The 20,958-nt window shown below is 43.3% G+C and overlaps 1 protein-coding gene across 4 annotated transcripts; it reads left to right on the forward strand.

Moving 5' to 3' along the window:
- The first annotated feature begins 239 nt into the window (after window positions 1-239).
- Window positions 240-7,925, forward strand: LOC106590485 (acyl-coenzyme A thioesterase 9, mitochondrial). 4 transcript variants are annotated; one of them, XM_014181560.2, is made up of 16 exons: window positions 240-404; window positions 1,143-1,237; window positions 1,427-1,453; window positions 2,620-2,665; window positions 2,826-2,996; window positions 3,072-3,109; window positions 3,180-3,263; window positions 3,423-3,526; window positions 3,623-3,696; window positions 3,970-4,037; window positions 4,143-4,254; window positions 5,488-5,578; window positions 5,664-5,749; window positions 6,298-6,385; window positions 6,466-6,616; window positions 6,835-7,925. In XM_014181560.2, exons 1-16 carry the CDS (start codon window positions 394-396, stop codon window positions 6,891-6,893), a joined length of 1,305 nt encoding a protein of 434 aa, XP_014037035.1. In that variant the 5' UTR covers window positions 240-393; the 3' UTR covers window positions 6,894-7,925. The 4 variants fall into 4 exon arrangements, with proteins under 4 accessions (XP_014037035.1, XP_014037036.1, XP_014037037.1 ...); XM_014181562.2 differs by having other exon boundaries at window positions 250-457; XM_014181561.2 differs by lacking the exon at window positions 1,427-1,453 and having other exon boundaries at window positions 246-404.
- The last annotated feature ends 13,033 nt before the right edge of the window (window positions 7,926-20,958 follow it).

The following is a 20,958-nucleotide window of genomic DNA, read 5'->3' on the forward strand; positions in this document are numbered from 1 at the left end:
TTGTATTGCTACTGTTCTATAATGAAAGAAATTATCTAAGTGAGTCTCAATGATGGCTAATATGCGAATGTTATCTAATGTTATATAACCTAGAAATGCCTCATGAGCTTTAAATTCAACTGTGGTACCCCATCACAATCCACGAATTTCAGATTGCTTATAAACCGCGCATTATATTCCCCAAATAATTGCGCACTTATTTCTAACATTACGGTATGTACCGGCAGGCCAAATGTCCACAAGGAAGTACACTTCTAAGTGCTGCCACTTGTCCCTGCGTCACTCTTTTCAAAATTTGCTTCATCTGTCCTCTCTTTTCAGAGTTGTATTTTGGTATTTAGCTAGCTAACTTCTCAAGCGTCTTTAAATAGCAAATAAACGATACACACGGACATGTTGCCGAGGTATGGGGTGGAGAAGAGTTAAACCAGTCGATTTGACAGAAAAGCTAACTATGGTATTTTGTGCAGTAACGTTAACTAGCTAAGGCTATTGACCAACGTTGGTTTATAGCTAAGCAAGCAGTGATTTTAGTTTGCGGCCTTCCTTTATCAGTCGCAGTATGTCAAGCACATCTTTGGGTTCTGCTTTGCGTATTTAAAAATGTGCCATTTTCTTTTAGGTTAATAAGAGCCAAACAGACGATTTGACAGAACATTTATCTAGTTAGCCTGGCTACGTAGCTAACGTTAGCTACCTGTTGGTTCTAACCTAAATAAGTCCTAACCTAAATATATTGTTAGATACATTACTGAGGCGCTTTTTCATCCTAGTTCTGGGTGAGCCAGCTCACGTGTTTAACAGAAGGCGTGTGTTTTACTGTCATAAATATATTAGAGGCTTCGTTCCACCCTCTCTGGCTAAATACCTAGCTATACTAACCACTTGGCTACTTTAGACTGTTGAGTCTGTCTAGTTACTAGCTACGACTGTAACCTAACGTTACTGAAATCCCAGATATCAAATTGAGCAGCTATAACTGGCAGTATCAGTGGGCTACGTGCCAGGGATTTGACAGACATCTGGGATTTCCATACAGTCTATTAGTGGGTTTACGGGACAGAGCTGTTGTAATTGGAACTCTGAGTTAGAATGTTGTGGGCTTGTTGTGTTGACATTTCAGTCTTCATTCCATTCCACAGGTTCTGTTTTTTAAGATCGGTGGCGTCTCTGACAATGAGGGCGTTCTCCCGGGGCCCTGTGTCTCTGCAGGGGAAGGCCCCGGACATGTCTGAGGGTAATGCCATACCCACCTTACTGACTGACTGATTATGTGTTTGATATATTGGTTGATTGATTGATTAGCTGACTCGCTCAGTGTTATGAATCTAATGTGAACTACTTGTGAGTTATGATGGCAAGACATTGAGTCTCCATCCAGTCTCCTTTTCTGACCTCTGTCCCCTGACTTGTTTTGTCTCCACAGGGAATACTCACTTGCTAGTGTCAAATGGTGTGTTGGTAAACAAACCTGAATCCTAACTGTATAAAGCACTTTCTTAATTCAGTTTCAATTCATCATAAATCTGCCTGCATGTAGCTTAGCTAACTGTCTCTCAAACACACTCTTGCGCACAAACTCTCACACACCGTCAATCTCTCTTGTGATATCCAGCACCCTGTCGCTATCTGTTGCGATATCCAGCAGCCTTCTGTGGTCTGTGTTGAGCTGGCCTGGTTGTACGGACTTGTTACCCTCTTCCTTTTTCTACAGACTGAACTGTGAATGCATCCCTGGCTTGTGGCAGTGGCTAGCTCTTCTTACAGATGCTGCAACCCTCCTGTAGTATATTTTAGTAGACAGACCTTTAAGGTTCTCTATACAAACTTGCATTATGTACTGTATCTACACTACTGTATGCTCCTCAGACATGGACCCATGTTTTGAGGTGGCTTCTGTCTTGGTGATTATAGGGCTGTACCTCTCTCCCTCTCTCAAGTGTCTTGTTTCATATCGGTTCATATCATCTCAACATTATGACAACACAGCGACTCAAGTCAGGTGGGCCACAAACTAATGGGCAAATCTCAAATGACGCTGTATTATCTTGTCAGTACTGATTTCTCCCCATTGCACACACACCCTCAGGCTGCAGTGCAGAGCCACTGTGGTTCCATGTGCCAGCTGGAACAACAGTAGAACTGATGTAGAGTATCCCATCCAGACCTCACTACTCTCTGGAGCTTGCTGCTGTCATTCTGTCTGAGGTCATATGTTTCCTGTTGTATTATGATTGATTAGGATTTATTTTATTTTAGTGTCATACACCTATTGGTGCCCAGCCCACATTGGCTAAGACAGTATTATTTCTTGAAGTAATATGTGCAAAAAACACAAAACAAAATTACATTTCACAATTGACCAATTTGTCACATTATATAAACACATTTCTCCTTTTCCCCCAGGCTTTAAAAATAAATTGAGCAATATTAAATACCGTAGCGCTGCTCTAAACTCTTCCGCCACAGTGCACTCAACCAAGCCTTTTCATCAAATACGCCCTGTCTGCAAAAGAATTCAAGCCTGTGCTCGTCATTTAACCAGAATGTTCTGTTCTGAGCTCAGTATCAGTACACACAAACACTGAGAGCTGATCAACTGTGTGGATTGTTTTTCAGTGCGAAACCGGCTGAGGGAGATTGTGGGAGCGTCCACTAACTGGAGGTACAATAACAGAACCAGTATAGCTACTTTGTATTGAGATATTGATACCACGACAAGGAAGACCTGTGTTGTTGACTGTTAGATATGTTCATGACTTTGTTAAACTCACAGCTCATTCCTGATGAATCTCTCTTTCCCTATCTCTCCTCCCATCCTGTAGGGACCACCAGCAGGCGTTAGCTGACCGTTTGTCGTTGTCCAATCAGCTGGCTGGTTCTCAAGATGAGCTTCCTGTCCGCAGGATGAAGGACAGCTACATAGAGGTCCACCTTCCCCTGGGCACAGACCCTACCCTTAGAGAGAAATACCTTAACTACCACAAAGGTGTCAGGTAACACATGCTCACAAACACATGCTCACACACACACACCCTTTCCCCCCTCTCAGTCCGGTTTCTCTGTTTCAGGTTTGGCCGTATCCTGGAGGATCTGGACAGTCTAGCAGGTATGACATCATTTCAACCACAGTGCACACTGGTACATGTTATTATAGTGTTATTTCTCTCTCTCCTCAGTGTTGATCTGTTACTCTCACACCCATAACAAGGAGCTTCAGAGATCTCCTCTGTCCATCGTCACTGCCCTGGTGGACAAGATAGGTATGACACCCAAAGGTGCTGATACAACACCAGGATGTACTGCGTAGACCAGTGTTTCTCAAGTCTAATCCTGGGACACTTTTCCCAGTATCATTGAATAGTTTGTTGCTGTTGCATTCTGGTAGGTATGACTTATTTTCCCTGTATGTGATGTCACAGACATGAGGAAGCAAGTCATCCACCCTGACTGTGACATCAAGTTCACTGGTCACGTGACCTGGGTGGGGAAGACCTCCATCGAAGCCAAGATGCACATGTCTCAGGTACACACACACACACACACACACACACACACACACACACACACACACACACACTAATGTCCACAATGGTGATGTTATGTCTCTGTGTATGTACAGTACCATGATGGGGCCTACACTCCAGTTCTGGATGCTACATTTGTTATGGTGGCCAGAGACCCTGAGAACAAGAGGTACACCCCAACCATCCATCCGTCACCCCAACCATCCATCCGTCACCCCAACCATCCATCCGTCACTCCAGCCAGCCATCCATCCATAGTATCCATCCATTATTAACTGTCTCTATTACTCTGTCTCTCTCTCTCTCTGTCTGTTTCTTTCTGTTTGTCTCTCTCTGTTTGTCTCTCTCTGTCTGTTTCTCTCTGTCTGTGTCTCTGTCGCTGTCTGTGTCTCTGTCTCTCTGTGTTTGTCTATCTGTCTGTCTCTCTCTGTTTGTCTCTCAGGGCAGCGTTTGTTAACCCTCTGAAACCAGAGGGGCCTGAGGAGGAGGAACTGTTTCAGCAGGGAGAGAGTAAGACACACTACATGAGTTTATTTATATATATATATATTACATTACATTACATTACTGTGTTTGTTTCTATTATTTACTGTGTGTGTGTGTGTGTCCCTCCAGTCAATAAGACGCGTCGTATAGAGCTGAGTACAGCGTCTCTACTGAAGGTGGCCCCTACTGCTGAGGAGAGGAAGATCGTACACAGCCTGTTCCTCAACACCCTGGACACCAAGTATGACACACAAATACACATACACACGCATCAGTAAAATGATGACGTGAACAATTAGCAACTTAACTTCCATAAAGTATTTTTAAATCACAATTATCATTTTTAGGACAAACATTTTTAGGACAAACACACAAACACTTATTGGGAGTCATATCCTGTCATATCAAATTGTTGTCACATTGATGTTCCCTGTAAAATGAGAGAAGTTCACTGAAGGTGTCAATCTTAATGGACTATTCATAATGTTGAGACGATATGAAACAAGACACTTGAGAGAGGTGCACCCCTTGAACGAACACAATTATTTATCTCTTGATGCACCATCTCGTTTTCAAGAGTGTCACAAAAAATGAAGTGTGTGTGTGTGTGTGTGTGTGTATATATGTATATATACACATATACATATACATATATATATATACAGTACCAGTCAAGTTTGGACACACCTACTCATTCCAGCGTTCCTCTTTATTTTTACTATTTTCTACATTGTAGAATAATAGTAAAGACATCAAAACTATGAAATAACACATATGGAATCAGGTAGTAACCAAAAAGTATTAAAGAAATAAAAATATATTTATATTTGAGATTCTTCAAAGTAGCCACCCTTTGCCTTGATGACAGCTTTGTACACTCTTGGCATTTCTCAACCAGCTTCACCTGGAATGCTTTTCCAACAGTCTTGAAGGAGTTCTTACATATGCTGTGTACTTGTTGGCTGCTTTTCCTTCACTCTGCGGTCCAACTCATCCCAAAACATCTCAATTGGGTTTAGGTCGGGTGATTGTGGAGGCCAGGTCATCTTATGCTGTAACTCTGGGTCTTCCTTTCCTGTGGCAGTCCTCATGAGAGACAGTTTCATCATAGCGATGGATGGTTTTTGCGACTGCACTTGAAGAAACTTTAAAAGTTCTTGAAAGCAAAGAGAAACGACAGTCATTACTTTAAGACATGAAGGTCAGTCAATCCGGAAAATTTGAAGAACTTTTAAAGTTTCAGTCGCAAAAACCATCAAGCGCTATGATGAAACTGGCTCTCATGAGGTCCGCCACAGGAAAGGAAGACAGACAATCTACAAGAGCAAACTCTACCTCACTGAAACATAAGTTGTTAAAATATTCTGCATTTTTTAGCTTCACTGTCCAAATATGAATATTACCTCATAATTATGACACATCATATAATCCAGGAAAACGTTTTGTGAGTGATGGTGTGTGTGTTGTCTGGTAGGACAGTGAGTTTCCGTAGCAGAGTTCTGCCTCCTAACTCCGTATGGATGGAGGACGCCAAAGTCAAAGGACTGGAGATCTGCCATCCACAGGTTAGAGAGAGGAGAGAGGGAGGGAGCGAGATTTACAACCTGACACTTTTGTAATTTGTGCTGACTAAGATGTGTGTGTTTTCAGGAGAGGAACATCTTTAACAGGATCTTTGGAGGGTTTCTGATGAGGAAAGCTTACGAGCTGGGCTGGGCTAACGCGTGCGCCTACGGGTGAGTGAGCAAGTCTGTTCACAGCAAACCAAGAACATTCTCAGTTACAGTGTGATGTTGTGACATGAAATATTTACCATAAACACACCTCAGAAATGATGTCTGGATTTAATGAAATTGGTTGTGAGAAAATATTACAGGAATGTCCTATTAATGTTGATGGTTATGTTATTCAAAACTCCCATAACAACAAGCAAGGAGCGTTCCCACAAGACTCATAAAGTTATAGTGTGGTGTTATGACATACATAATTGGTCCCGGGTGGCTCAGATGGTAGAGTATGGCACTTGCAACGCCAAGTTCGATTCCCACTGGGGAACAGTACAAATGAAAATGTATGCACTCAATTGTAAGTCACTCTGGATAAGAGCGTCTGCTAAATGGCTAAAATGTAAATGTACATTTATCCAATAACATTCCCTGAACATTCACAGAACCAATTTTGATTTGCTAGATTGTGTGTGTTTATGTTAGAGAAGATATACATTTGTCCCGGTGCACCACATACACCTGTGCATCCTCATTGTGTGTGTCCTCCCTCCCTCCAGGGGGTGTCGGCCTAACCTGATTGCCGTGGACGATATCCTCTTCCAGAAGCCTGTAGAAATTGGCTCCCTATTACTGCTCTCATCACAGGTGTGTGTGTGCATATGCGTTGGTGTGTCGTTTGATCGGCTCCAGTTTCAGTGCTGACACGTCCTTCTCTGTGTCTCCAGGTGTGTTACACAGAGGGGAACTACATTCAGGTCAGAGTTCATACAGAGGTCCTTGACCCCCTGACCCGGCATCACAACACCACTAACGTCTTCCACTTCACCTTCGTCACAGACAAAGACGTCCCCAACATAGTACCGCAGAGCTACGGAGGTAGGACCTCTAACGTAGTACCGCAGCGCTACGGAGGTAGGACCTCTAACGTAGTACCGCAGCGCTACGGAGGTAGGACCTCTAACGTAGTACCGCAGAGCTACGGAGGTACTCTTACTGGAACGTTTGTGCCAACACAAAGAGATTAAAGTTAACGTCTATTGTTTCCACACAGTCTAACATTGGTCTCATGTGTGTCTGTCTGTCGCTCTCTATAGAGTCCATGTTGTACCTGGATGGGAAGAGACACTTTAACCAGACCCTGGAGTCTCAGTGAGACAAGATGAACCCTGACCCAACACAACAATTGCCTGCCAAAGCCCTAGTGTCCAGCCACCCCAACCGCCATCCTTACTGTACGCTGTGTATGTGTGTGTCTATTTGCATGAACAATATGTCTTAATTTGTTTCTCACTATGTACTATATACACTTAGTGACCGTTTATTACGTACACCCATCTAGTACCGGGTCGGACCCCTCTTTGCCTCCAGAACAGCCTGAATTCTTCTGGGCATGGAAACGTTGCTCAATTGGTATCAAGGGAACTAATGTGTGCCAGGAAAACATTCCCCACACCATTACACTTCGCCACCAGCCTGTACTGTTGACACCAGGCAGGATGGGTCCATGGAATCATGCTGCTCATGCCAAATTCTGACTCTGCCATCAGCATGATTCGTCGGACCAGGCAATGTTTTTCCACTCCTGAATTGTCCAGTGTTGGCGGTGGCGTGCCCACTGGAGCCGCTTCTTGTTTTTAGCTGATAGGAGTGGAACCCGGTGTGGTCGTCTGCTGCAGTAGCCCATCCGTGACAAGGACCGCCAAGTTGTGCGTTCCAAGATGCCGTTCTGCAGACCAATGTTGTACTGCGCCGTTATTTGCCTGTTTGTGGACCGCTTGTTAAATTCTTGCCATTCTCCTTTAACCTCTCAATGAGGTGTTTTCGCCCACAGGACTGCTGCTGACTGGATGTTTTTTTTGTATGTCGCACCATTCTTAGGAAACCCTAGGCACTGTTGTGCATGAAAAGCCCAGGAGGCCGGCCATTTCTGAGATACTGGAACCGGAGTGCCTGGCACTGACAATTATACCACACTCAAAGTTGCTGAGGTCACTCGTTTTGCCCATTCTAACATTCAATCGAACAGTAGCGGGATGCCTGTTTGCCTGCTTTATATAGCAAACCACACACGATACAAATGCTTACTTCAAAAAGCGCTCCTTAAGCCACGCCACAGTGAGCAGAGCTCAGCATGTTGCACAGGGACACAGTTATTATAAAAAAGGAATATGATAGACTCACTTTACTATGGGTCCGCTGTGGTTCTGTGTAGCCTAGTTATCCTCCCTGGGCAAGGTGGGACATTTGCATCCCACCTAGTCAACAGCCAGTGGAATCGTGTGCGCGAAATACAAATACCTAAAAAATGCTATAACTTCAATTTCTCAAACATATGACTATTTTACACCATTTTCAAGACAAGACTCTCGTTAATCTAACCACATTGTCCGATTTCAAAAAGGCTTTACAGTGAAAGCAAAACATTAGATTGTCAGGAGAGTACCCTGCCAAAAATAATCACACAGCCATTTTCAAAGCAAGCATATATGTCACAAAAACCAAAACCACAGCTAAATGCAGCACTAACCTTTGATGATCTTCATCAGATGACACTCCTAGGACATTATGTTATACAATACATGCATGTTTTGTTCAATCAAGTTCATATTTATATCAAAAACCAGCTTTTTACATTAGCATGTGATGTTCAGAACTAGCATACCCACCGCAAACTTCCGGTGAATTTACTAAATTACTCACGATTAACGTTCACAAAATACATAACAATTATTTTAAGAATTATAGATACAGAACTCCTTTATGCAATCGCGGTATCAGATTTTAAAATAGCTTTTCGGCGAAAGCACATTTTGCAATATTCTGAGTACATAGCCCGGCCATCACGGCTAGCTAATTTGACACCCACCAAGTTTGGCCCTCACCAAACTCAGATTTACTATAAGAAAAATTGGATTACCTTTGCTGTTCTTGGTCAGAATGCACTCCCAGGACTTCTACTTCAACAACAAATGTTGTTTTGGTTCCAAATAATCTATAGTTATATTCAAATAGCTCCGTTTTGTTCGTGCGTTCAGGTCAGTATCCGAAGGGTGACGCGCGAGCGCATTTCGTGACAAAAAAATTAAAAATATTCCATTACCGTACTTCGAAGCATGTCAAACGCTGTTTAAAATCAATTTTTATGCTATTTTTCTCGTAAAATAGCGATAATATTCCAACCAGGCGACGTTGTATTCATTCAAAGAGAGAAAGAAAAACATGGAGAATTCACATGAACGCACATCTCCAGTGTCACTGTTCTCAGCCTGACCACTCACAAAATCTCCTGCTGTTTTTCGCCCAGAGACTGGAGAGACGTCATTCCACTTTCTGGCGCCTTCTGAGAGCCAATGGAAGCCTTAGAAAATGTCACGTTACAGCAGAGATGCTGTATTTTCGATAGAGATGCCACAGAAGGAGAACAAATTGTCAGACAGCGCACTTCCTGTATGGAATCTTCTCAGGTTTTGGCCTGCCATATGAGTTCTGTTATACCCAGACACCATTCAAACAGTTTTAGAAACTTTAGAGTGTTTTCTATCCAAATCTACTAATTATATGCATATTCTCGTTTCTGGGCAAGAGTAGTAACCATTTTAAATCGGGTACGTTTTTTTATCCGGCCGTGCAAATACTGCCCCCTAGCCCCAACAGGTTATACTAATATATTTGAGACCAGTGTATTGCAGTTAATTTCGTCTTTAACATTAAGTAAAATATATTTGAGTAGTGAACAGGAAATCAACGAGTCCCAGACAGTTCGCAATAGAACATACCGGGGGGGCATCGTTTACTGCCTAAATTATTGGGATCATCTGGTTACCATCTGCGTTTGGAATATATTAGAAATACAGATACAGTATAATTAAATGAAGTTTTCTTTGAAAAGATGGGCCTGGTTGAGAATAGAACATTCTGTTTTCTGCCTGAGTGTCACGCTGTTTGGCCCAATTTGCTCTACTATTTTTACTGTCAATGGCATTAAAACAAAGCATGGATGTCCACGTATACTGATGATTCAACCATATACGTACGCATCAGCAACCACAGCTAATGAAGTCACTGAAACCCTTAAAGAGTTGCAGTCTGTTTTGGAATGGGTGGCCAGTAATAAACTGGCCCTGAACATCTCTAAAACTAAGAGCATTAAATTTGGTACTAATCATTCCCTAAGTTCTAGACCTCAGCTGAATCAGATAATGAATGGTGTGGCTGTTGAACAAGTTGAGGAGACTAATTTACTTGTTATTACCATAGATTGTAAACTGTCTTGGTCAAAATATATATATTCAATGGTTGTAAAGATAAAGGGAGGTCTGTCCGTAATAAAGATATCTGCTTTTTTTTGAAACCGCAATCCACAAAGCAAGTCCTGCAGGCTCTAGTTTAATCTTATTGTCATTATTGTCCATTTATATGATCAACTGCTGCAAAGAAAGACCTAGTTCAGATGCAGCTGGCCCAGAACAGAGCGGCATGTCTTGCTCTTCATTGTAATCCGAGGGCAAAGATTAATATTATGCATGCCAGTCTTTCTTGGCTGAGAGTTGAAGATTTGTTTTTTTATAAGAAACATGAATTTGTTGGAAATTCCAAATTGTTTACGTAGTCAACTTACACACATATTTACCCCACCAGACACCAGGTGTCTTCACAGTGCCCAGGTCCAGAACAAATTCAAGTAAACATACAGTATTATAGAGAGACATGAGTGCATGGAACTCCCTTCCATCTTATATAGCGCAAGTGAACAGCAAAGCTGGTTTAAAAAAACAGATAAAACAACCCCTAACGGCACAACGCCTCTCCCCCATGTGACCTACTTGTTGTGTGCATGTACTGACATGTATGTGGAGCTGATAGATGCACACATACTACATGTTAATGTTTTTACATGTATGTAGTCTTTTGTCGGTTAATGGGGATTCTAATAAATCAAATCTCCATCCCGTTCCTCTAGTTAATGAAATGAAGGGGAGAGGCTGTGACTATAATTGATGTAGTAAATTACTTTTCCTGTCAATGACTTTATTTGATAAACTTACATTGTGTAGGTGTGTGTCCCTTTTTGAAGGTTTAATTAAATCTTAATTCAGCCAAGAAATCCATATTTTAATTGATGGAATATTCAGACTGAACAATCATGTTCCAATGAGATGAGTTAGTTACATTGTAGTTGTGTGGTGGTGTTTCCATTCAGCCCCATCTAGCCTTGGTATGGAATAACTCATCACTGACAAAGTACCTCAGCCTGAGGAAATCATTGGGGAAAGAAGTCACACTTCCAGTTTTCACAAATCTTTATTTAACTTGTTGTAATACAGAGATACAGACTCTATAAAAGCATACATTAAATCTAATAATGTCTTCATTGTATCTTAATTGAAAATGAAAGCAGTAATCCTTAATTCCCATTTCAATAAAGAAAGGGCAATACCAGTATTAATGGCCAGCAGGCTCAGACAATATCCATAATGACTATAGAGAAAGTAAAAAACGTAAAAAAACACTGGTTTTACTTTATAGATGCTTTTCATAAAGACGAAATGGTAATTAATGATATTCAAGTTTCTGGGTGTGTGGGGAGTGAGTGAAGAACCAGTGGCAGCAGAAACAGGCAGGTCGTAGGTAGAGGGAGGCCAGCTAGGTGGGATTGGGCCAGGCATGTCCCGGTGTCAGGCCAGGGTGTCCTCGTGTAACAGTATAGCTTCCGTCCCTCTCCTCGCCCCAACCTGGGCTTGAACAACTGACACCCCACGAAGCATGGTTAACCATCGCGCCACAAAAACCGCGGCCCTTGCAGAGCAAGGGGTTCAACAACTTAAGGTCGCAGAGCGAGTGACGTCACCGATTGAAACGCTATTAGTACGCACCACCGCTAACTAACTAGCCATTTCACATCGGTTACACTCAGTCAGCAGTCCTAGAGCCTAAGGCCCTCAAAAGGCGAGACAGAAAAGTTAGGGTTAGTTTGAGCATGGCTAAAACCATAGTACACCACATGCATTGGGGGTTGAGAATAATCAATAGTGTTGCTGTGGACAGGACACTGGATAATCTGACTAACACACACACACAGCTGTTTGACCTTGCTGTGATACCATAGGCCTACTTATGTTACGTTTCTGAATCAATTCAATATCCTGCGTTTGTGTTACCCATGCCAGCCAGCATTACAAATAAAGACTGCGAAGAAAGATAATCAGCCTTTGTGAATCCTTTCTCCTTAATGTATTTGTCATGTCAGCCAGGCCCATCTTTTCAAGCAAACGCCATTTATTTCAATCTCTAGTTGAGTAAAATATGTCGTTTTGTTGGGATCACAAGAAAATCCTAACAAATCAGGTAAAGAGTGACACAGTCAGGCAGAATATGAATGTTCTATTATAAAGTGAAAACAATTAGTTTCCTTGGCTGTTTGTTATATGGCTGCTACTTAGAAATACAATAACAGCAAATAAATATGCTATAAACATTGATATGAGCCAGAATTAAGCCTAGGCGACCGTACCACCGTGTGACTGTCATCTACCATTGAACTCCTTACTAACTTCTGCATTACGCCTGCGTGTAACTAACATGTTGTCATACCAACGCTTTACTAACGTGTTAATGAAACTCATATGGTGCATAGTTTTTATTAAATATATGAATTAAATCTCAACCATAAATGTTAGAAATGTACAGTTTTTACCATGCAAGCAGACATTCCGAAGTATACGCCTTGAGCTATAGTATGGCCTACGGCTTCTGTATTTCCTGTTATCGCCAATTGCCTAGAAAATATTATCTCCAATCTATAGGTAATGCGTATTTCCCTCAACACCCCATGGCATGGTATGTTATCTTATCTCGCTGTATACTGATCTAAATGTTGTTAGCCAAACACGGACTGTGCTGTTACCAGTTCCCAGTAGCCTACATCGGACAACCAATAACAGTTGTGTCCATGGCTTTCTGTCGAATATTGGAGTTCATAGGCTTTCCGTGAGGGTCTTCCTCAATCAAGTAGAAACGTAAAATGGTTAAGTTTAGTGTTAGTTTAGGGTAAGGACGTCCCAATGAATCCGGATAGCAGTGACCGTTCATAGAGTGAGAGACGGACACGGTATTTGAGAGCTCGGCCGCGACACAAATCCAATTTATTTATAAAGCCCTTCTTACATCAGCTGATATCTCAAAGTGCTGTACAGAAACCCAGCCTAAAACCCCAAGCAGCAAGTAATGTAGGTGTAGAAGCACGGTGGCTAGGAAAAACTCCCTAGAAAAGGCCAAAACCTAGGAAGAAACCTAGAGAGGAACCAGGCACTGAGGGGTTGCCAGTCCTCTTCTGGCTGTGCCGGGTGGAGATTATAACAGAACATGGCCTAGATGTTCAAATGTTCATAAATGACCAGCATTGTCAAATAATAATAATCATAGTAGTTGTCGAGGGTGCAACAAGTCAGCACCTCAGGAGTAAATGTCAGTTGGCTTTTCATAGCCGATCATTGAGAGACATTCAGTTACAATATGGCCTGCCCTGTAGCTCAGTTGGTAGAGCATGGTGTTTGCAACGCCAGGGTTGTGGGTTCGATTCCCACGGGGGGCCAGCACAGAAAAAAATAACAATAATGTATGAAATTGTATGACATGTACGCATTCACTACTGTAAGTCACTCTGGATAAGAGTGTCTGCTAAATGACGTAAATGTAAATATATATGTACAAGCGACAGACGCAATTTTCGAGAGTATCTGCCCCGGATAGTTTCCTAGAGACGATGAAAATAATTACCAGAATGTCCTTGATCCGATTGAGTAGTAAGTAGGCTATATTTAAGTTGTGATATTGTTAGGACATTTTTAAGCCAACTGTGTTGAAAAGGAACATTTGGTTTATTTGAAAATAATACATTTTTGTTTATAACGAGTTGATATCGTATTGTCGAAAGCACGTAGGCAATATTATTTGCATACTGTGTCGATAGGGAAGTAGGCTAGTGTACAATAACGTAATTTGATGTGCTAGTATTATTTATTTAATGGATGAATTAAATGATAAATTAAAATATACACACGTGGTGCTATAGGATATATACATATGTTACATTGTAATACACTACCCCTACATGCCACTGTGTGCTGGACCTTTTGGTTTATCTTTCCACTGTCACTAGGTCTACACATTCACACTCGATCTGAATGGGTGATGCATAGCTTCTTTTCACTGAAGAAGGGAACGAGGTACGACATACAACTTCGATCTAAGACCTTAAAATCATGCCTGACAAGACCAATGAAATCATAACGGTGTCCTAATATAGTTTGGATATAGGAGTAACCTATTCTACAATATTTGTTTTATTTAACTAGGCAAGTCAGTTAAGAACCAATTCGTATTTACAATGACGGCCTCCCCCGGCCAAACCCTCACCAAACTCCGATGACGCTGGGCCAATTGTGCCCTATGGGACTCCTGATCACGGCCGGTTGTTATACAGCTCGGGATCGAACCAGGGTCTGTAGTGACACTTCTAACACTGAAATGTAGTGCCTTAGACTGCTGCGCCACTCAGGAGGCCTTAATGTAACTGTATGTTTATTTTTATACATTTTATTTCACCTTTATTTAACCAGGTAGGCCAGTTGAGAACAAATTCTCATTTACAGTAAGGAAGGAGGAAATAAAGACAGCTCTTTCAGCGCTCTGGGAGGGAACTCTTGGTTGGCGCGACAGTTTGATTGTGTGTGTGCTATGCTGCAGAAGTTTTGTTTATTTTCAGCGTGTGTAGTTTATAAAGTATTTAACTCCATCATCGGTGTGACCGCTCTAGGTCGTGGTTGTTATCGTTTGGGACCGCGCCGGTTATGGGTCGCATGGATTAGTAGCGACATTGTTGCGAAGCTTTGACATACAAACCAACAAACCATCGGACGGTCAGACATACACCTGCACGCCTGAAGGCCACAGCTAAGATCTCTCTTGTTCTCTTTCACTTCCCTCTATCGTTCCAGTGCTTTACCCTGCAACAGACTTTCTGTTTTTCAAATGCACTTACTTCCCATTGATGTTCATTAGAGCTGGACTATTATTGCCCTGCCAGAAGTATTTGGGTGGACATTTGAGTTAAAAGGGAGGTTGCTTGCAAGTTGTGTATTGTTATTTGAACTGTATTGAGGTGGGGTGTACTAATGACGTGGCCGAGAAGATTGTGGACATTTTTAAGGCCTTTGTTGTGTCTATGAACACCCCCCACATTCATACCCTCTGCACTCCTCCACTGGAAGATAATACAGATTATTGCAAATCCTCTGTTGATGACTGGGTTCTTTCTTGTAAATTTGTTTCTATGAAGTTGCTGTTCAATTGCTCTGCCATTATTATTGTATGAGGTATTCTTGGTGGGGTTCCCCCTGTGCTGTGGGTTTTATAGGGGGTGTATTCTCTTTTCTCTCCACTGGCTATCTGGTAAACAGGCTACACTCTAGGCACTCTTCTGCTGATGTGTGTTGGTCTGGTAGTGGTACTCTCTATTCTACTCTTTTACTTTCGGCATGGTTAATACCTGCCTGGTGCCCCAACAAAATCTTTATCTTTACCCCTCTCTAATAAATACTGCTACACTTGTATTATTTATGTAATTGATAAATGAAATTGGAAATGTGGATGGGTACGCTACTTCATTCAATGATTACAGTATTGCACAAGGTATATACAAGAGTAGCCTATAGTCTACAATAATAACGTCATTGAATGTGCTATAGTATAATTTATTTATTTGATGAATGAAATTGTAAATGGGGATGGGTAGGCTACTCCATTCAGTGAATACTGAATGTCTTGCTATGTCTGGGAGTATGTTAATGAAGGCTTAACGACTGTTGAACTATGGCAAGGTCAAACAAATTTCTAAATCTATCTTTCTTTTAGTCAAGATGTGATGAGCCAGAGAACCCAATCAGCTGTTCTACCCACCACCCACACTGCTCTCCCTCCACAAGCAACCACATCCACTTCTCCTGTAAAACTCATTTACCCACCACCCACACTGCTCTCCCTCCACAAGCAACCACATCCTCTTCTCCTGTAAAACTCATTTACCCACCACCCACACTGCTCTCCCTCCACAAGCAACCACATCCTCTTCTCCTGTAAAACTCATTTACCCACCACCCACACTGCTCTCCCTCGACAAGCAACCACATCCTCTTCTCCTGTTCAACTCATTTACCCACCACCCACACTGCTCTCCCTCCACAAGCAACCACATCCTCTTCTCCTGTTCAACTCATTTACCCACCACCCACACTGCTCTCCCTCCACAAGCAACCACACCCTCTTCTCCTGTAAAACTCATTTACCCACCACCCACACTGCTCTCCCTCCACAAGCAACCACATCCTCTTCTCCTGTTCAACTCATTTACCCACCACCCACACTGCTCTCCCTCGACAAGCAACCACATCCTCTTCTCCTGTAAAACTCATTTACCCACAACCCACACTGCTCTCCCTCCACAAGCAACCACATCCTCTTCTCCTGGTCAACTCATTTACCCACCACCCACACTGCTCTCCCTCTACAAGCAACCACACCCTCTTCTCCTGTTCAACTCATTTGCCGCCACACTGAAAAGGACGTACCCCTGTGCCCATCTGCACCGTGATCCATCCAAGGCCTCAGCTGGATGCCTAAAATATGAGAAATGTAAACAAGATGCTGCAATAATGTGTGTGTGTGTGTGTGTATGGAGTTCCAAGAAACGCCAGGGTTGTGGGTTCGATTCCCACGGGGGACAAAACAAAAACCAAAAATCCCAGTCTGAGCTCATTTTGTTCTGAGTTCCAAGTTGTCTTGAACGCACTGAAGTCAGAGATTGCCAAGTTCCGAGTTGTTTTGATTGCGCCCCTAGAGACCTAGTCTACCTCTTATCTCTGACTATGGCTACCTCCAACAAAGAAGTCCTTGTGTCTGTATTGATGTGAGAAATAGGCATGTCTACACAGTAAAGGTGGCTGGCTGCGATATCAACTAGGCTAATCTTTTTTGTATTGAGGTAATAGGCCTATTTTAGCTAAATCGACAAATGAAATTGACTAGATTACTCTGGCAATGAAAAACATTTTTGACAAAATCATGTACATGTAGATGTTTGTAAGGTGTTCATGGAGAGATCTTTAATAATAAACTAAACAGACACTTAAACTAGCACGTGACTCATAACACATGTAGTCCTTTAAGGCATCCATGGTAAGGTCTTTTATAACAACCTTACAAGAAAACTGACAAGTGAGGTGGTCGGTGCCACATTACACAATGTGAACACTACATGTACATGACGTGTACACGTCGGCAGTTTGACGCCTTAGAACAAAAACTTTTTTCCATTGACAGTCCATGTTAATTCATGGTGGTATTTTATGGCGCTAGGAAGATGCAAGGTGATTTGGTGAGAAGTATTAGTAGCTTCACGAAGCTTAATTCTGGCACTTATCACACCCCATAGCAGTGTCAGTGCTCAATATGGTAGCTGCGTGAGTGGGAGGGAGATGCCCGTGTGCTTCGCGGTTTACCGGATTGTTTTTCTGCAGTTTTATTGAAGATCACTCTGCGACCCACACGCTGCAGCGCTGTCGTTCAGCAGCAGATGATGCGCGGTCAGCCACTGACTTGTCATTCTCACGCGCTATCACTCACCGTTGTCAGCACAAGGACTCAAGCCAACCACAAGTTCTGATACAGCGATGAGTTTCTCTCTCTTGGTTTCATACAAACTTTGGGAAATAACGAGGAGCAACCACAATGTGTTTTGTGCGTGGAAGTGCTTAGTAATTAGTCTCTTAAAACGAACAAATTGAAACGACACGTCCTGACCAAACCTCCACAGCATTACGGTAAACCCAGGGAGTTCTTTCAGAACACCTGCACACTGGGTAGGAACAACATAAATTGGCCAAAGTTTAATTACTGCCTTAGCAAGTGTAACAGTGTAGGTTCCGTCCCTCCCTTCGCCTCAACCCGGGCTCGAACCAGGGACCCTTGCACACATCAACAACTGACACCCCACGAACCATCGCGCCACAAAAGTCGCGGTCCTTGCAACGCAAGGGGAAACCCTACTTCAAGTCTCAGAGCGAGTGAAATCACTGATTGAAACGCTATTAGCGCGCACCACCGCTAACTAACTAGCCATTTCACATCGGTTACACAAGTTTATCCTGACTTAAATGATCATCGGAGGGCACCTGTGCCCAGGGGCGAAAATCTGATATCAACTTTGGAGGGGACAATTACATGAAATTTTCTGGACACCAAAAGTAGTGCTGTAACACATAGCCTACATTGTAATATGGTAAATGTATATTGAGGAACCAAAGAAATAAGGTGTTTGCCGTACTCCTAACTACCGGTACCCAAAACTACACAACTAATCACAACAGCAATACCATTGCCTTTAACAAATCTTAGTTCAGTCACCAGTTTAAGTTGAGAGTGGGGGTATCCATGGCATTTTCCAATGATGTTCCTATTTTACAAGTCAAAACAATTGAGAACCTTTCATAATGTTGCCAAACTCAACAAACTTACCTGAGACTCCCTGTCTCTGCCAGTCTGTCCCTGCATATCTGTCCCCAACTCTGCTGTCTGTGTGCCATCTGTTGCCTGCTCTGCCTAATGACATCATTGTGAAACATTTCCATTAGAATTTCATTTCTTTCTTATGAACATTTTATCAACTAGTCTTTGAGATATTAGGCTACTAGGGTTCTTACTATGCGTTTTGGTGTATTGAAAAATACTCTGATGTGCGTCTTTTATTTTTCTGCCATTTTTCTACCTGGCTGGCTGGCTGGCTACACACACACACACACACAGTGTGTAGGTTATTTACAGTAGGAGATGGGCTTCTATCATCTTCTATCATTCTATATGGGCTTTGATCTACAAGGTAGCTAGCGAATGTGAAACGGATTAAAATGACAAGAGTTGACAGCTGTATGAGTTCACCATTTACACAACATATGCTGCAACCTTTTGTAATTTTAATAGTTTGTTTCATATTGGCTGGCTTCCAACAATAGCTGAATTTGCAAAGCTAGCGACCACCAATTCAGTTTCAGTGGTGTTTGCTATAATCTTTGCTACCCGGGTTAAATAAAGGTGAAATAAAATAAATAAATAAAAGTTCCCTTGCGACAATTTAGCTTTTGCAACGAGACCATTAAATATATTTAAGACAATGGTAGAAGAGAGTGTAGTTCTGTTCAGTTTGGACTTCAGTTTATCGCTAACCTTATCACAGGGACTTTGAAGCACTAACTTACATCATCTGCATGCTGATCTTGGAATAAATTGACGATAGCAAAGATTCCATCTTTGACGATGCCACATAAATGGAATAGGTACTTGTTATATCTAGCCTAGCTGTAGAAGAACGCACGTCTGCACGGTTTCACATTGTACATCACTCTGTCGTTTAATGACATGTGCCACTCATCCTGACAACCCATTCATCCATAAAGCAGCACACTGTCGTAAACCATAACAACGTACAGTATGACGTACAGCACGTCGTACCATACATAACATTTCCCCCCCCTTTCCAAAACCAGGGACTGGTACCATATATAAAATGTCCATAGGGCAAGAACCTAGAGTGATACCTGTAAGAAATAAAACATTAACCTTTAAACAGAAGGACCCTCCAAACTAACCAGTTCAGTCCATTAACCTGGAGGTTGACTAAGACACCTACCGGAGCCTAAGAATGAAAAGAGGTTAAGTAGTCCCCCAGATGAGCAGGGCGAGTTCGTGCCCGCATAGGCCTTTCTTCAACCGCCACCGCTTGTGGCTCTGGCCCTTGGGGAGCCCGTAGAGGCTGGGGCTCGGGTGGTAGTGGTGGGGGAGGTCCATCCGGTGGCGTCTCTGGCCTGCATGTCTGTTCTGTGTGCATTCGTATTCCTTGAGGAGCAGGGACTTTCCTGAGGCGGCTGGCGTGCCAGCGTGATCCATTGCTCAACATGAATGTGGCGGGCCCCAGTTGTCGACTGACCTGCAGGGGTTCCGACCAGAATGAGGCCATTTTGTTGCACCGCTGAGGCCGTCGGGCTCGGACCCAGTCAGACACTTGGATGATCAACCTGTGTTGTTGTGTGTTTGCTTGCTCTGTAGTGCATTAGCGTTTGATTCAAAGCAGTTTGGAACGTGCACCCCTGGACCAGGTGCACTCTTATGCCGTTCTTCAGCGTTTGGTTGAAGCGTTCCACCCCTCCGTTAGCTTGTGGGTTGTAGTAGGCCGTGCGGATGTGTTTGATTCCCTTGTTGCTGAGATATGAGGAGAACTCGGCAGAGATTAGCTGGGGCCCATTGTCCGTGGTAAGGGTGAGGGGCAGGCCCCACCTTGTGAAAAGGCTGTCTAGGATGTCCACGATGGCCTGTGCTGTGACAGTTCCGACAGGAACCACTTCTGGCCACTTAGAGTGGAGGTCATACACCACCACCAGGAAGCGCTGATGGTGAGGGACTGCGTGACCATGGATCTCGCCACAGATGTCCAGTTGGATGTGCTCCCAGGGGCGGGACGGCCATGCGAGAGGCTGCAGGGGGGTGGGGCGGACTGTCCTGTTTTCCCACTGAGGAGGCATGCAGCACAATCCCTGACCAGGGCTTCAATGTCGTGGTCGATGCCTGGCCACCACACAAGGTCTCGACATCGCTGTTTGACCTTCACTATGCCCAAGTGCCCCTCGTGCGCCATGGATAGAACACGCGCACGCAGACCACTTGGGACCACAGTGCAAAACCCTCGAGAGACACAGACTTCTTCCCAGCAAGACAGTTCGTGCTTCACCCTGGCGAAAGTCGCCAGCTCTTCCGGCTACGTGTGCTGGCCATCCAGTGCGTATGTAGGTGCGCAGGGTAGACAGTGTGGGATCCTGTTCCGATGCTTGCTTCAGCTCCTCCAGTGAGACAACTGACTGAAGAGGAGCGTAAAGCATTTGTACGAGCTCTGTTTCGTTGTCGTCTGGCAAGACGGTCGGAGTAGGAGCGTCAAAGGAGCGTGAGAGGAGGTCTGCCACCACGTTATCCCTCCCTGGAGTGAACTTCAGCTGATAGTCGTACTGTCTGAGGCGGTCGGCCCATCTGTGCAGCCGAAGTGGCTTGTGGCCAGTTCCTGATGCCGACAGTAGCGTTGTGAGGGACTGGTGGTCGGTTCGGAGCGTGAACAGACGGCC

This window comes from Salmo salar, chromosome ssa29 (assembly GCF_905237065.1).
Source record: "Salmo salar chromosome ssa29, Ssal_v3.1, whole genome shotgun sequence".
In the NCBI taxonomy this organism is placed as follows: domain Eukaryota; kingdom Metazoa; phylum Chordata; class Actinopteri; order Salmoniformes; family Salmonidae; genus Salmo; species Salmo salar.

Excerpts from the sequence above, each read along its gene's own strand:
- LOC106590485 (XM_014181560.2), top strand. Across the intron at positions 3,110-3,179 it reads GGATCTGGACAGTCTAGCAG|TGTTGATCTGTTACTCTCAC; the intron begins GTATGACATCAT and ends CTCTCTCCTCAG. Across the intron at positions 6,386-6,465 it reads TATTACTGCTCTCATCACAG|GTGTGTTACACAGAGGGGAA; the intron begins GTGTGTGTGTGC and ends CTGTGTCTCCAG.